Genomic DNA, 14,531 nt, shown 5'->3' with positions numbered 1-14,531 from the left:
TTATTTTCATGGAATTTATGTTTCTTTGGAATTTTTAAAAAAAATATTTTAAGCTACTTCCTAGGAAATAGTCAGTGCTCTGTACTTCACAAAACCCAGCTTAATTAAGTTGTCGTGTATGTGGTGATAGTCTGGGTGTTGAGGCTGAGTGTGATTACTTGAACAATGCAAATTACAAGTTAATGATTCCAGATGAAGTTGTAAAGTTCAGGAAATGGTCCGTGAATAAATGTGGCTATAACCAATTGCTACAAATTACACAATTTGTTTAAACTTCCATTTCCTATTTTGGGGGAGAAGTATCTCTTGCTCTAGTTTCTGAATTTGTAGATTAAGGGAACTTTAAGTGTATCTGTGGGAGAGAATGAAGTTGTACTGCTAGCCTGTAAAAACCAAACTCTGAAACCCTAAGTCTATATGCATAAATTAGAATGATACAAGTAAAGTATGTCTTATGAATGTTGCAAGCATCTATTGAGTTCTTAAGGATACAAAATTTACAGATATGTGTAAGTAGCCTCTTACATATATTGCACATATATATTCTGTATATGTATACATATTACTTTTTATATATAAATGAAATGTTCAACAGACATGCAAAAATGTACGTGTGTATATGTATAAAACACAGATTCTGTAGGCTGTTATAAAAGTCTGAGGCCGAAGAATTAAACTGACTATGTGAACCAATAAAATCCTTTTATTTTCCCATTAATCTAAAAATATGTCAACTAACTCACTTGTTTTCTCTCACTAGAAATGACCACCCCAAACAAGACCCCACCTGGTGCTGATCCAAAGCAGTTAGAGAGGACTGGTACTGTTAGAGAAATAGGCTCACAAGCAGTTTGGTCTCTTTCATCCTGTAAGCCAGGTAAATCACAACAATGATGTAAAAAGTTGAATGTACATTTATGTTTTGGGAGGAAGACACCCACAGCAGTAAAACTGCTGTAGTGTAGGCTGTAGTTACTACAAATAATGTTGGCCTTCTCTGTATGTGATACAATATGAAAGTTATAACTGTATCAGAAATCCTTCTATGGGAACTATCTGATATGAACTAAACAGAATTCTTACATATTTTATATTATTTTTTTTTTCATTTACATGGTGAACAAACTAAGCCATGTAAGCAGAATCACACCCAGCACAGTGAAATTGTTTCTATGCTTTGGCATTTTGTCTGTATGTCTTCCATTTTTAACTAAGGATGACCATGCAGCTGGGAGACCTAAGTGTTCTGCCTGAACTTTGTAACTTTGTGTGAGCTTAGCTGTTACAGGGTGGCCCTAAAACCCTGTAAGTAAAATAAACCTGTGGTCCTGAGGGGCAGTAAGTGATACCTGCTCAGAATATCTGAAAATCTGTATTCTTTCCCTTTGGGGTGGTTGAGTTGCTATTTCAGAAATATCTATTGGCAATTGATCAGCTGTCTTGCTGCAGCCTAGGGTTAGTGATCCCTTTATGTCACAGTATTTTGCTCAGGCTGAATGACTTTGGTCTGAAATCTTGGAATATTGGAGAAAAAATGTCTCATGGTTTTGTTGCTTAAACAGGGTGAAGGAATATTTTTATTGCAGATGAAACTTCAGCTGCTATATTGGAACTGTAGCTAGTATGGACAATCAATAAATGGATGTGATTTGTGAAAGGATAATGAGGGAATAGAAAATACAAAGCTGGAGTTGCTTCTTCAAATGTGATGGCATTAACTTTTAGGAATACTGCTTTTGCTATCTATCGCGTGTTCTAGCTAGTACTTGAAAAAGCAACAATATTTCAGGACATGACTTGAAAATGTTACATTTGGCTAAAATTTTATAGTGAATGGTCTCTGCTAATGAGTTTTCTTTAGTTCAGCAGTTAAGTTACAGAAGATGTGGAAAAGTCTAACTGTAATTATTGCTTTGGCAACCAATATAAATTACTACTTAACCACTTGAAATTTCAGGACATGTTGATATGGATTTGAACCCCAAAGACCTCAACAGTATTGAACCTGTGCAGATTCCCCTATTTCAGTTTCATGTCAGAAAAGTATAGGTGCACCTTGGATATCTAGATGTGTTTCCTAATATGTTATAACTCAGGAGACATTAATTTGTAACAGTTGAAGAAGAGCTACATGTGCATTACAGAAATGGGATGTTCAAGATTATCACATTTTCTTTTTCTTAGGCTTTGGAGTGGATCAGTTACGAGATGATAATCTAGAAACTTACTGGCAGTCAGATGGATCACAGCCTCATTTGGTGAACATCCAATTTAGGTATGAAAATATACTCCCTGTGGGTTAGGGTGCTTTGTACCATTCAGTAAGATAGGAATTCTGGAAGTGCAAGAGCTCCTGGGTTCTCTTACCCAACTGGTAAGAAGTCAGACAGCATTTCTAAAAATGAGATTTTCAAATGTTATGATCACTAAATGTGTAAATAAGCAACAGAAATTAATGTTTAATGGTATGTCAGTTGTGACAGCATCACATTTGCTCATTTAGTCATGTAAGGTGACTTATGTCCTGATTTTGTGTCTTTGAGAGTCATTTGAAGGGTAGATGGCTCCTATGTAACCTAACAAATGAGTTTGAGAAACCTTTTTTATTCCGTCCTGCATAGGATTCTTTCAGTACTTTAAACAAACTTGAGATGTTTGTCCCCCTTTTTAATTTACTTTCTTGAGAAGGCCTTGGTCTATTAAGAGAGCCCATATTTGAAAAGCCTAACTTAAGCTTCATTATGTACAAGTGCTTATTTGGCATCTGTTTCTTGGTATGCTGATATTTCTGAAGGCAGGCAAAGGAGAATGGTGAAAATCAACTGTGTGCATAATGTAATGTGGAAACTCACCTAGTTCTTCAACAACAAGTTTCTTATGAATCACTAGGCACGCTTATATTAATTTTCAGAACATTTAAATCCTTAGTTATTGCAAGCTAGCAACAAACTCATCCCGAATATTTTTCTTTATGATGCTTACATAGTTTATGTTGCATCTTGCAGAAGAAAAACAACAGTGAAGACCTTATGTATTTATGCAGACTACAAATCTGACGAAAGTTACACTCCAAGCAAGATCTCTGTCAGAGTAGGAAATAATTTTCATAATCTCCAGGAAATCCGGGTAGGTAAATGATGCTTTACATTCTGTCTTAAAACAGTTCTCTCTTGTTAGGACATCTGATGTAATAAAGTGGTCTTGGAGGTAAAATATGGCATTGTGTTGAAGGCGGAAAATGGCTGGATTTATTTTGATATTTGCTTTTAGTTTTTGTCTTGTAGATTGGTTTCTGTTATTTTTTATCAGACTCTTTTTACCAAACATCATTATAATTGAATATGTTCATAAATTAAGTTTTACTTTTAAGTATTGTTTCTATTATTTTTCTTTTTAATACTCAGTAGTTACTGAGAGGCAAAAATTTTGGATGGGATGAGGTTTTTTAACAATATGAAGCAAAATCAAATTTTCTATTCTTCAGATTGGCTTAAGATTTTGAATGAGACAGAGTTGTAGTGTTTTGTTAGTGTTTTATTTATTAAAACATCAAATCCAGTATTTTTTATGGTGATGCTTCTAGTCAGAACTGTGATAAAATTCAAATTGCTTTAAGTGCTTAGTTTTGCCAACCTTTTGGTTAACAGTAAAAGCAGATTTGAAATAATCCATGATCCTGGTAGATGTCCACCTTGGAAACTAATCGGGTTACTTATAAGCAGGTATCTTTCTGAGTCAGGGTAGCCTCATGTTTCAAATTCTTCTTCTCTGGAGCTCAGCAGTTACTGGCTGGTATTTTGGGAAAGTTTAACTTAGCAGCCTTATATGGCAAGTATTACAATAGCAGAAGGATTGGGATGATGAGAAAAGGGTGGTGCTAAATGGTGGCTTGAAGTTTACTTCTGGGATTTTTATTTTTTCACTTTGGATTGTTGGGACTGAAAACCAAAGTCCCAAGAGGAAGTTGTAAGTACAAAGCTGTAGATACTGTGGGAGTAAAAAATAGTGTAGTAGAGATATCGGTTAGCATTATGTATCTATCTATATCCTTTCAATGATTTGTGATATTCTCTCAAGTTTTGACTTACACTTTTATCCTAAATAGTAAATGGAAAGCTCTTGACATGTTTTATTTTTCTTTAATTAATTAAATGTTCTTTTTGAAGAAATAAACCATCACGTTATTTTGACTTTCATCAGCTGTAAATTCTTTCCATCTTCCTAATTGTATTGTAGTAATTTGGGAGCTGCACAGTATCTGAGGAAGGGCAGCTGGATCCTTTCACCTGTTAGGCTGTGGGTCAGTTTCCCGAGTATCCACTAGATGTCATTGTTGTCCTTAATGATCACTTTGATTTTTGCACTTTTATCTGCCCTTTCAATAACTAAATGATTATTGTCGTTTTTGTAGTCATGCTTAGTACAGCACTGTACATCTTGCTGCCTAACTTAAGTTTTTCATACAGCGGTAAACTCCCGCTTTTGAGAGTATGTGTGTGATTAATGTATTAAAGATCTGTAAAGCAATAAAATGTATAACAAGTGTATTAGTTTTTTCCAGTGTCTCAGGCAGTATTTCTTTAGCTCTTTTCTTGCCAAACACGGGATTCTATGCATAATGTATGTAGTTAAAAATGGTGCTTCTATATGAAACAAGTTACTAACATTTTTTATGGTATGTGAATGTGACTATAATATGATGCATGACAGAGTAATTCTTATGCATACCACATGCTCTTGTGCTTTTTTTACTTCTAAACCGAGGAGAAGATATGGTCACGCTTCTTATTAATGAGATAAAATATTCCGATGCTGTAAAATGCTTGTGACTGTCATCACCATGATGTTACATGTTGCCATCAATTTTCTTATTTTCTAAACTGCTTGATATTGTTTCTTGAATTTTCTTTCAGTCTTGAAACTTTCTTCAGCTTCTCTGACACATGGGGAGGTTATTAAAGCAGTGTGAACTGTTATGAGCTCTTTACAGAAATCTGCTTAATTATACAGTGATTCCATTGGCTTCAGTACTGATTAACTGGGTGGAAAATCAGGCTAAAGCATTTTATATTTTTCCATGGATGCTTGCCCAACTCAGTGTGTGTAATGAATGTGTTTTCTTTCCTAATGGTCTAATTTTCAACACTATGCAATATGCTGTTGAGCTAAACTTTGTCACAAATATAAGCTCAGCTTTGGTTTGTATTCTAGTTGTAGGCATATCTTGTTTGGAACCTAAAATGAATTTATTTTCAGAATGAAAGGTTTCTTCCCCCTCATTTGTACCCCATTGTTGGAGTGAGAACAGCCCTTGCAATCTGGCAGGATTATTCCCTTGCTCACTGCAGTTAAGGTGTGTGCACCCAGCCTTCTCCTATGGCACATAAGTGCCATTGTATCACAGCTGTCAAGCTTGGAGAGCAAATATTTTCTCATTTGCAGTCATGGAGTTTTCTCACATGATGGTACAAACAGTCTGGATGGACCAGATAGTCTGCAGAGGCATTTTTGGAACAGCATCCAGACTCCTCGGGATATGATTTAAGTTACTACACTTTTTCATTATGTGAAAATAACTCACTGCAAAGGATATGAGTGAAATGCTGTCTGTGAGAGATCTCTGGTCTTGTCAAGTGATGCTCTCTTGTTAATTGCATTTTACCTCTCCAAAGCATTTAAATGTTCAGCAATTCATTTTGCTGTAAGGAGATTAAGTGTTTTGATGCTAAGTGCAGGTGGTATTTCAGGGTATAGTCTCAATCCATATATAATATATATATATACACACACGTTGTAGTTAATAGTGCTTTCTGCTGTCAGCCTATAAAGTAGGATCTTTACACAGACTGAGGTGAAAGCCCTTTAATCTTAATACACCTTTGTTGGCAACAGTATGAGGCCTTTGTTTTAGGTTTTTGTTGGAGTGTTTTGTTTGTTTGTTTGCTTTTCCTTTGGACTGCTGTCTGGTTTGTTTTCAGTTTCTCTTCTATCCCTTTTGGCCTTGCCTGGTCTTTTGTAACCAGGTGCAAGCACAGCAGCCTCCCTGGTGGCATGGGGTTGTGGCTGAGCACCACGGACAGGGCTCCTCCTTCACTGTTTGAAGAGATTCTGCACTGGAGAGGGGAATTACCAACTGGAGGAATGCCCAAGCTGGGAGGCTTTTCCAAGAGGTAGTTAAGGAAGTGACCCCAGTGTAATGCCTTTACTCCTCTGATGTCCAGTGACTGTAGTGAAGGGATTGGACTTAGCCAGGCATTTTCTGAAATCCAGGAGTGATCAATCTTCACCTGTTTTCTGTATGAGGAGTAGACTTAGATCCTGAGGAGTGAGGACATGCTGGCTCATCATAGGGCTGCTGCAAGGTAATCAACCAAGAAAATGTGTTCTTGTGAGTATCTATTCAAACATCTCTAAGGTGCATTTCAGCTGCTTTCCACTGAAGGTGGAACAACTCTAAAGGAGTTGTTACTCCTTTAGATTCCTGACTAAGCTTCAGGTACTTAGGTTTGAAACCATTCCTCTGTGTTCTATGTTCCATTCAAGAAAAGAGGCATTTCTGACCCCTAATTATTCCTTGGGTTCACAATGTCAATTAAAAATAGTCAGTCTGCTCTCTGCAAACTAATCTTGATGCTAAGAAAAGACTGAGTAAACTTTAGTTTTATAGAATTTCAATCTTTCCTGTCTGACTCTAGGATATTCTGTAAGCACAATCATCACACCAGTTGTTCATTTTGATTGTTATCTTGCTGTTAATGCTGGCTGAGCATGGATTTGTTTCATCAGGATGCACACAGATGGACTGTTCTGTACATCTAAAGGTGGTGAAAATCTGCAAAGCAGGGGAGTAGGATGCTCCACTGGTATTGGTTACTTATTAAGCCCTGTCATGGGTAGGAATCAAATTTTAGAAAAAAAGGCTATTTCCATTTGTACTCTGTGCAAATTTCCACCTTCCAGCAGAGGATATTTTGTGAATCCCCAGCTGAGATGTTCATGTGAACTCATCTTTACAAAAAGAAGGCAAATTAAATGATGTAACATCACTGTTCCCTGCCAATATCATCATCACTGTAGGTGATATGACCTTTTCATCATGCATGGGTTTATGGAAATAACTAATATATGCTTCAAACTGTGGAAATTATAAACAGGATTACAATTTTCCTGCCCTTTGATACTGTGGAATGGTAAGACATCAGAGCAGAGTTTACTGTGCAGTCATGAAAAGTGCAGGTACTGAAATAGCCTTTTATGTATATGAGGTGTGTGTATACAAATAGGGAGGCCCACATTAGAGCTCGTAGACCACTGGACGATTATTTTGGCCCACACACTATAAAATTGTTAAGCATTTTTATCTTACCTTGTTACGAAGTAGTATTTAAAGAGAAATAAGCATCTCTTCTATAGAGGAAAACTAAACATGGTTTTTATGCTGTGGTACATATAAAAGATATTTTTTCTTTTGTGTCTGAGCATTCAGAAACAAATCTATGAAGGAACCTTTTCTTGACCCAGAAGGGCTCAATTAGGCAAGGGTACCTTAAAGAGGCCCTGTATTTTTAATTCTGTCAGTCTGACTTTACTCTCTGAAGCAGAGGAAAAGCCATGTGAAACAATGTGGCAACAGCTCTATGGAAGGCAGGAAGTTGATGAAGTACAGAGCTTTCCTCGGGGGAACTCGAGTACAGAGAGCCTAGGAACTGATGGAAGCATTGAGTGTTACATATGTGTGAAAACCTCTCCTGCACTTACAACCTTTTTCGTGATTATTCATTTAAATTCCACTATGGAAAAGAAATTGGAAAATCAACACCCTCACAGTAAAGAATTTCTTGCTAACATCTAATCTAAACCTTAGTTTAAGGCCATTCCCCCTTGTCCTATCATTACATGCCCTTGTAAAATGTCTCTGTTGCTCTTTTTTGTAGGCTCCCTTAGGTACTGGAAGGCCACAATTAGGTCACATTGCTACCTTCCCTTCCTGTAGCAAGTGTTTGATTACCTTGTTTCATCTCTTTTCTGTATATGAAGTTCTTGTAGGAGGATTTACAAAGATTTGCCCCAAATCTTTGTTTTTAAATATTTTACTTCTGTAAAAATCTTTCTGGTACTAGTGGCTTAAAAATTCAGATTTTTAAAACTGTGTGTTATCAGTGCAGGTAAACTGTCCTCCAGCATGAAGGGGGAATTTTTAATTGGCTTTGATGCAAGCTTTCACTACTGTATTCTAATTACAATACTTTAAACAAATTCTCTAGTGGATGTGAACAGGTTGCACATAGTGCTCTGTGTGTGAGGCAAAGGAGTCAGATGCTTGAACTTTTTATATTGAAAACCAACTGCAAATTTTGGTGAACATATTCTCTAGCACTCTTTTGAAGTATGCAGTATAATAATACTGTTGTAGAGTAGTAATTGTATTAGTTAGGGGAAAAATTGCTGGTTTTCCTTGATAGTTTCTTACCTTCTCTATATACCTGAAAGATTTATGCAGGGAAGTCTTCAATAATGGAGTGTACCAATAGACCAACCCCTTTGCCATTCCTAATTAGTATAAATGAAGGGTCTCTTTTTTACAAGAAGATACTGTTATGGAGGGAGTACCTGTATGGGGAAGGGAGCGCATGTATATGTTAATAAAAGTTCTGTGAGAGTAGGGTCTGTCTGCACATTTTGCCCATGCCATGGCCATGCTGCTCGTGTACAAAAGTTCTAGCTAGAGCTGTGGAATAGTCTTGGGTTTTTTTTCCTAATTTTATCTTTAACTCTGCCAACTTCTGCAGCTGATTCACACGCACATACGCACCATTGTGCTTCTGGCTTTTGTGAAAACACTTTTTGTAGCCTTTAGCCCTTAGTGCTACATATAGCTTAGTTTCTTTTAAACCATGGCTTTTTCTTTTTAATGCCTGGGTAGAGCAGAGATGCTGATCTGTCTCCCTTTGATAGCATTACCAAATTTTTAGAGCTCTTAGAGTGATCAGTCAAATTTCTGTGTTCTTTATCTTCTAGGAATTGGTCCAAATATGTATACTGATGATATGTAGATATGACTGTAGATCATATCTATTTAAAACAGTAGCCCCCATGCCCTTCACTGCCTGAAATTTCCAAGTTGTAATCAAACTTATGTGCTATCAGGCTGAGGGAAGAAAAGCATGTTTTTCTTTTACATGCTCAAAATGTAGTGAAAATCCCAGTGGACAGTCGTGTTTACAAGGGTAACTGTCTGCATTCAATTGTGGGTTATAAAAGTGCTTGCTTGAATAAATACACAGAGCTATCAGACAGAACAACCAATAGTTCATTGGACTAATTGACCTTGTCAGTAGAATAGAAACACTTGCAAATAAAATTCCCATTGCCAGCGAAGTTGCAACTGAAAACCCCTGAAGAAACTGTGTATATCCTCTAACTATCTTGGAATGCAATGATTCAGGCAGCAGACATGTGCGGTGGGAGGGGGCAGGAGGGGGGAATCATTAACCAAGAAAGTTGTACATACCAGCAGTTTTCAGTGGGCTCCTTTTGCAGCGTGAGGCTGTATGCATTCCTCAAGTCATTAAGTAGCTCACTTTGCATATTCAGAGTTATGCTTTCTACCAGTTGTTACTACTTTTACCATCCCTTGGGTCCCCCTGTATGATTTGTTTTGCTGTTCTGCTTTTATTATAATGCAGCCTTTTCAGAAAAGGCAAAGGTGTTTGGCTGGTAACCACAGCATGTTGTAATGAGGGTGGGGTGTGTTTGTCATTCTGCAGCAATGGTTGACTTCCATGAATGCCAGTGTCTATAACCACACAGGCTGTGGCAGTTTATCTTTTTGAATATATTCAGATTGCATAACAGTGGAAAAGAATCGCAGTAAATATTAGAATATCTGATCTTCCAATAAAAAGCACGATGGAACCATTTTTTTTTTACTTTACCCAGTGATGAGTCATGTATCTTCCCATTAAAAAAAGGAAAATATTTCACTCCAGAAATAAGTCTTCACAAGTGAATTAGTCATATATCAGACATTTCCTTTTAAAAGTTTGGATAATGTCACACAGGTGGAAGTAACATGAAAAAAAAAACAACAGTGAAAGACACAACAGGCTTCACTGTGTACTATAAAAACATGATTTTATTTTGGTTAGAAAACAAAACAGGAAAAATGGCATTTGGAAAATAAAGTCTGAAAAATGGTCCAGTTAGCTGCTAAATAAACTTCAGAGAGGAAGGTTTAAAAAAAACCACCAAGATTTGTAAAAGGAGGCGGGGGGGAATAGTGTATTTCACCTTAAGTAAGGGACAATGTGTAATAAGGGATTTTGTGGTTTTACAGCTCGGTGCATGTGTTTGAAAGCTGTTCTCTCAGCAACGTGGGTGGCAGGTTATGCTACCATATAATGTATTGTAGTTGGCTCTCCACACTTGTCAGGGTTAGCGTTCAACCATTCGGAAAATTTTCCCATTGTTCTATCATGTGAACCAAGGCTAGTGTTGAATTCCCAATAACCTTCTGCAGGAAAAAGAGGTTTAATTAGAAAGTTTGAAATTTGATTACTTCTGTTATTGTCTTAATGCACTTCTCTCTAATTTAGGTGCTTATCTGCAAATGCAATCCATTTTTGCTCAGGAAGATGAAAAACAAATTTAACTTTGTACTGGAGTTGCTTCCACAATTTAAAAAGAAAACTTGTATACTCAATTCTGTCTTTCTTCAGCATTAACACTCTATTTCCATCTTAAACATGTTTGCTTTAGATGGATCATAGCTTTTGGCAGCTACTGCATTTTTAGCAAATAATACTGTTTCTAGTAAGAGTTGCAAAAAAAAACTTTGTGTGAGGTCCTTGTAAACTGAACCTTGGGAACGTTATGTTATTTCTGTATTTTCCCTTCTTTTGTGCTTCTTCTCTATTTGTGTCATGGTTATAAATTACATCGTTTGAACTAGAGAATTAAAAACATTTCATTTTGTGATTCCTGTAATTTTAAAAATGAGAATGTTTGTTTTATGTGTATTTTTTTTTTCTTTTTACCTGTTATTTCAGAGGCTGGCACACAGAGAAATAAGCAGTTATGGTATTGAAATTCCATTGTGCCAGCACCTCTGGGGCATAATCCAAAAAAACCAGAAAAATCGCCTGCTGGGTTGTATGCAGTAAGCTTGTGTGAACATCAGTGTCTGCTGTTCACACATCATTTTTTACTGGAAGTTCCTGTTGGAATAAAGGTTCTGTGTTTGGAGAGTGCACAGGGATACTTGTTGGTCAATGGTTTTTCAAAATTTGTAGGGATTTCTAATTACAGTGTACCAGTGTAGGCTCACGAGATACTTCTTGCAGATAATCATTAATGTTTCAGAAGAAAGAGAAGCAAGCAGGGATTTGGCAACAGAAAAACTGTAACAAGAAAGATCTGGGTGCTCTTCTCTTCATTTAAGCTCTGAGACTGAACATGGGAGTGAGGAATAAGGTGGGTGGATGGAGGGGGCGGTGACAGCATGACAGGAGACATTCACATACCTGGTACCCCTTCTTCAGTATTTAACCCCTTCCCTTCCTCCCCCCTCCTTTTTTAATGCAAGTGTGGGGTCTAGTTTACATTTTAAAACATGCAAGTGCCTCCAGCATTACAGCTTATGGTGGGTGTCAGTGTGATGCTCATCTAGAACATCTTCATGGTGCTCAGTCAGGTGAACCCCCTCAGCTGATCAGATTTAATTTGAACTGTTGTTTACAAAACATGTGATACTGTGCACTTGCAAACTGGAGCATGTAGCAGCATCTACTTTATTTCTTGTGTTTGATTTCTCTGCACTTGGATAGAAGGATAGAGACCCTGCTAGGCAAACTGTTTAATGCAACTTTTTACTTGGGTGTTTGAAGGAGTTCCTTCAAGGAGTTCCTTCATAAGGTTTCAAGGTTTGAGCTAGGGAAAATGAAAATCTTTCTTGTCTGGCTGTATCATTTATTGGCTTTAGGGGAAGTGAACTCTAGACATTTGACCTTGCAGTTACTTAGCAGAGCAAGAAGGTGGGTACCATTGAAGAAACTGTGTGAAACAAGGGACGCTTCTTTGATCTCAAGAAGGCAGCACATTAGGAAGGAGATCTTGGAAAAGTGCAGCAGACCTGTATTTGGAAGGGAAATTATATTTTTCTGTAGTAAAGGGCCCTGCATTGGAGTTGTTAAATAAAGAGCTGTTTCTCGATCTCATTTTTCTTCTGCTTCTACCATACCACATTCCATAGTCAGGCTCTTTCCCATTCTATAAATTCCCTAGGCCTGAGTAATCCAAAATTATCTCCTAGTTTTGGATTCCAAATGTGAAAACACTGTGGGAGTCACACCACCATCTTTTCCTTAAAGGATGTAAAAAAATCCTTAAATTTATGTCAAAGCTGACAGTAAGATGCTGCTCACTCACTCCTGCTTTCCTCTTTCTGGAGAGGTTGCTCACCACTGGGAAACTTCTTGCCTTTAAGCAATTTTTTCTACACTGTGAAATAGGATTGGGAGGATAAAGTCAGTGAATTATAAACAATCATCTTTGATTTTCCTGATTGCCTTCATAGACTTAACTGTGGAGAGTAATCCTTGGAGGGAGCACTAGATATTTTCAAAAATTAAGAAGTGCTAAATACATGCAGTATTTAGATCAGAATCCAAGACTGATTCTGATCCCTCTGGGTGCTCCTACTAACATAGTATTAAAATCCTCCAAAGAGTAAAGCCAGCAGTCAACATTTAATTTGGTTTAAGCCTAAGAAAAGATATGAAAGGAATGGGAATTTTCTTGGATACCTAAGAAAGTTTTATGCTGCCATCTCAACTGGTGCTGGTCAGCTGGCACAGCACGCCTCATTTTCTGTTTCACTTGAACAACTTGTAGGCACCAGCAGCTGGAAACCTCTTGTGACTGTGTTCACCACCCTTTGCCAAACCACCAGTTTGGCAGCAGGGTGGAGGGAGGAAGTGGCCCCAGTTTAGAAGAATATAGGAGCCAATTTGCCCACCACTTATTATTCTCTGTATGTGTGGTTTCCACGCTATAATACCTTTATTTGCATCTGTAGAAGTGCAGTCCCACTTGGCTATTTATAGTACATACTGCCTTGTGGCAAAGTTATCAGGTATGGCTATTAATTAGAATTAAAAAAAAATCCAAACCAAATCCATTAAATGCACTGGATGTGCCATGCCATGTGCCATGCTTTGTCAGGTCAGCACTAAAAAGAAACAACCAAAAATGGGGGCATTTTATAATTACCATCAGTCTTTTTTCTTTTTTTTTTTTTTCATTCTGAAGCCTAACATTCTAATGGAAAGCTGAGATTATTCATAGTGTCACTAGGAAAGTAGTGCTGAAAGGAATTCTGTTAATAAGGTAAATTAAAGCAATCCTCAGTGTTCAGAAGAAAATGCTACCTGGCAGGTGGTAGAGATCTAGAACAAATCCAGAGTTCTGGACCATAAGACTCAGCTGCTTTAGAGCTGTCACCATGGCAGTTCTTTCCAGAGGGAGGTCTTGCTCCTGTGATTACTGAAATGTTATTTTGGTCAGAGATCACGTCTGTGTGTAGCTTTGATGAGAACACTGCTACACAGGGTCTACATTCAATTCTTTGCTGAGTTTTATTGGGTGGGAAGGGATTGAATGTGCCGTTATCCTGTTCCTTATCTCAAGTAGTGCATGGAAATGTTTCTAGAGATATGAAGTATAAATTTATTTCTTTCTGAGGGCTGTTCTCTGTCTTAATCTGTCATAAGATAACCAAGATCATGTGTTTGAATCGGAAAAACCTTTCCCAGGCTTTTTCCATTTTCCGTGCAAACATGCAAGAGAGGGTGGAGTGAGAATAGTAATGTATCATATGTGTCTGGCTTGAGGGCCTGTGCTCTCTATCTGCCTTCATCCAATTCCTAAAGTAGGTTTATCTAACAGTCCTATTTTATTTCAGAATGAATTCTGGAGTGTTTTATGTCTCATGTCAAAGGAATGTTATCAAATACAGTTTTTATTGAAGCTTTTTATGAATGCTGTTTTCAGTCACAGTTTTTGAGTGAATCATGTGGCATAGGCCCTAATACCTGTTTTTAAATTGTTATTTTTCCCCCCTCTGTATTTGTCAGAGATGAAATTCAACTGTAAGTATGAAGAATATTTTGGATTATTTCTGCTAGCAAATGCAGAAAACTCTAATTTGTTTCTCTTAGTTGAGATTAATCTGTTACTTAGAAAGGTGATGTTGCTGTGCATCATTTTTACCTTAGTAAGGCAAAAATCAAATCATGCTTTTTTTTTTTTCATTGTTTCAAAAAGAGTTGCAATTCAGTATCAGAAGAAATGATGTAGTAAAAATTTGAAGTAGGTTTCCCTCTCCTTGACCAGGTCTCTGTTGTGATTATTATGGTCACCATTTATAACAGAGGTTTTCATAAATCAGTTCTTGGTAAATCTGGCATTGGTGGGGTAGGAACTTCTATTGTGGAATTACTGGGCTTTCTTCTATTTCTTTATACTGTCATGAG

General features: G+C 37.2%; 1 protein-coding gene across 5 annotated transcripts in view; it reads left to right on the top strand.

Annotated features, from left to right (window-relative positions):
- ANAPC10 (anaphase promoting complex subunit 10) overlaps positions 1-14,531 on the top strand; it is a 31,677-nt gene that overhangs the window by 4,866 nt on the left and 12,280 nt on the right. For all 5 annotated transcript variants that reach the window (XM_084204480.1, XM_084204482.1, XM_084204484.1 and 2 more), the window contains exons 2-4: positions 761-877; positions 2,185-2,275; positions 3,006-3,126. In XM_084204480.1, coding sequence (XP_084060606.1) covers positions 763-877; positions 2,185-2,275; positions 3,006-3,126 — 327 coding nt within the window. In that variant the 5' untranslated portion in view covers positions 761-762. The remainder of the gene's footprint in view (positions 1-760; positions 878-2,184; positions 2,276-3,005; positions 3,127-14,531) is intronic.

This window comes from Fringilla coelebs (genome assembly GCF_963513975.1).
Source record: "Fringilla coelebs genome assembly, chromosome: 4".
In the NCBI taxonomy this organism is placed as follows: Eukaryota; Metazoa; Chordata; class Aves; order Passeriformes; family Fringillidae; genus Fringilla; species Fringilla coelebs.
This window is presented reverse-complemented; position numbering and strand designations above follow the sequence as displayed.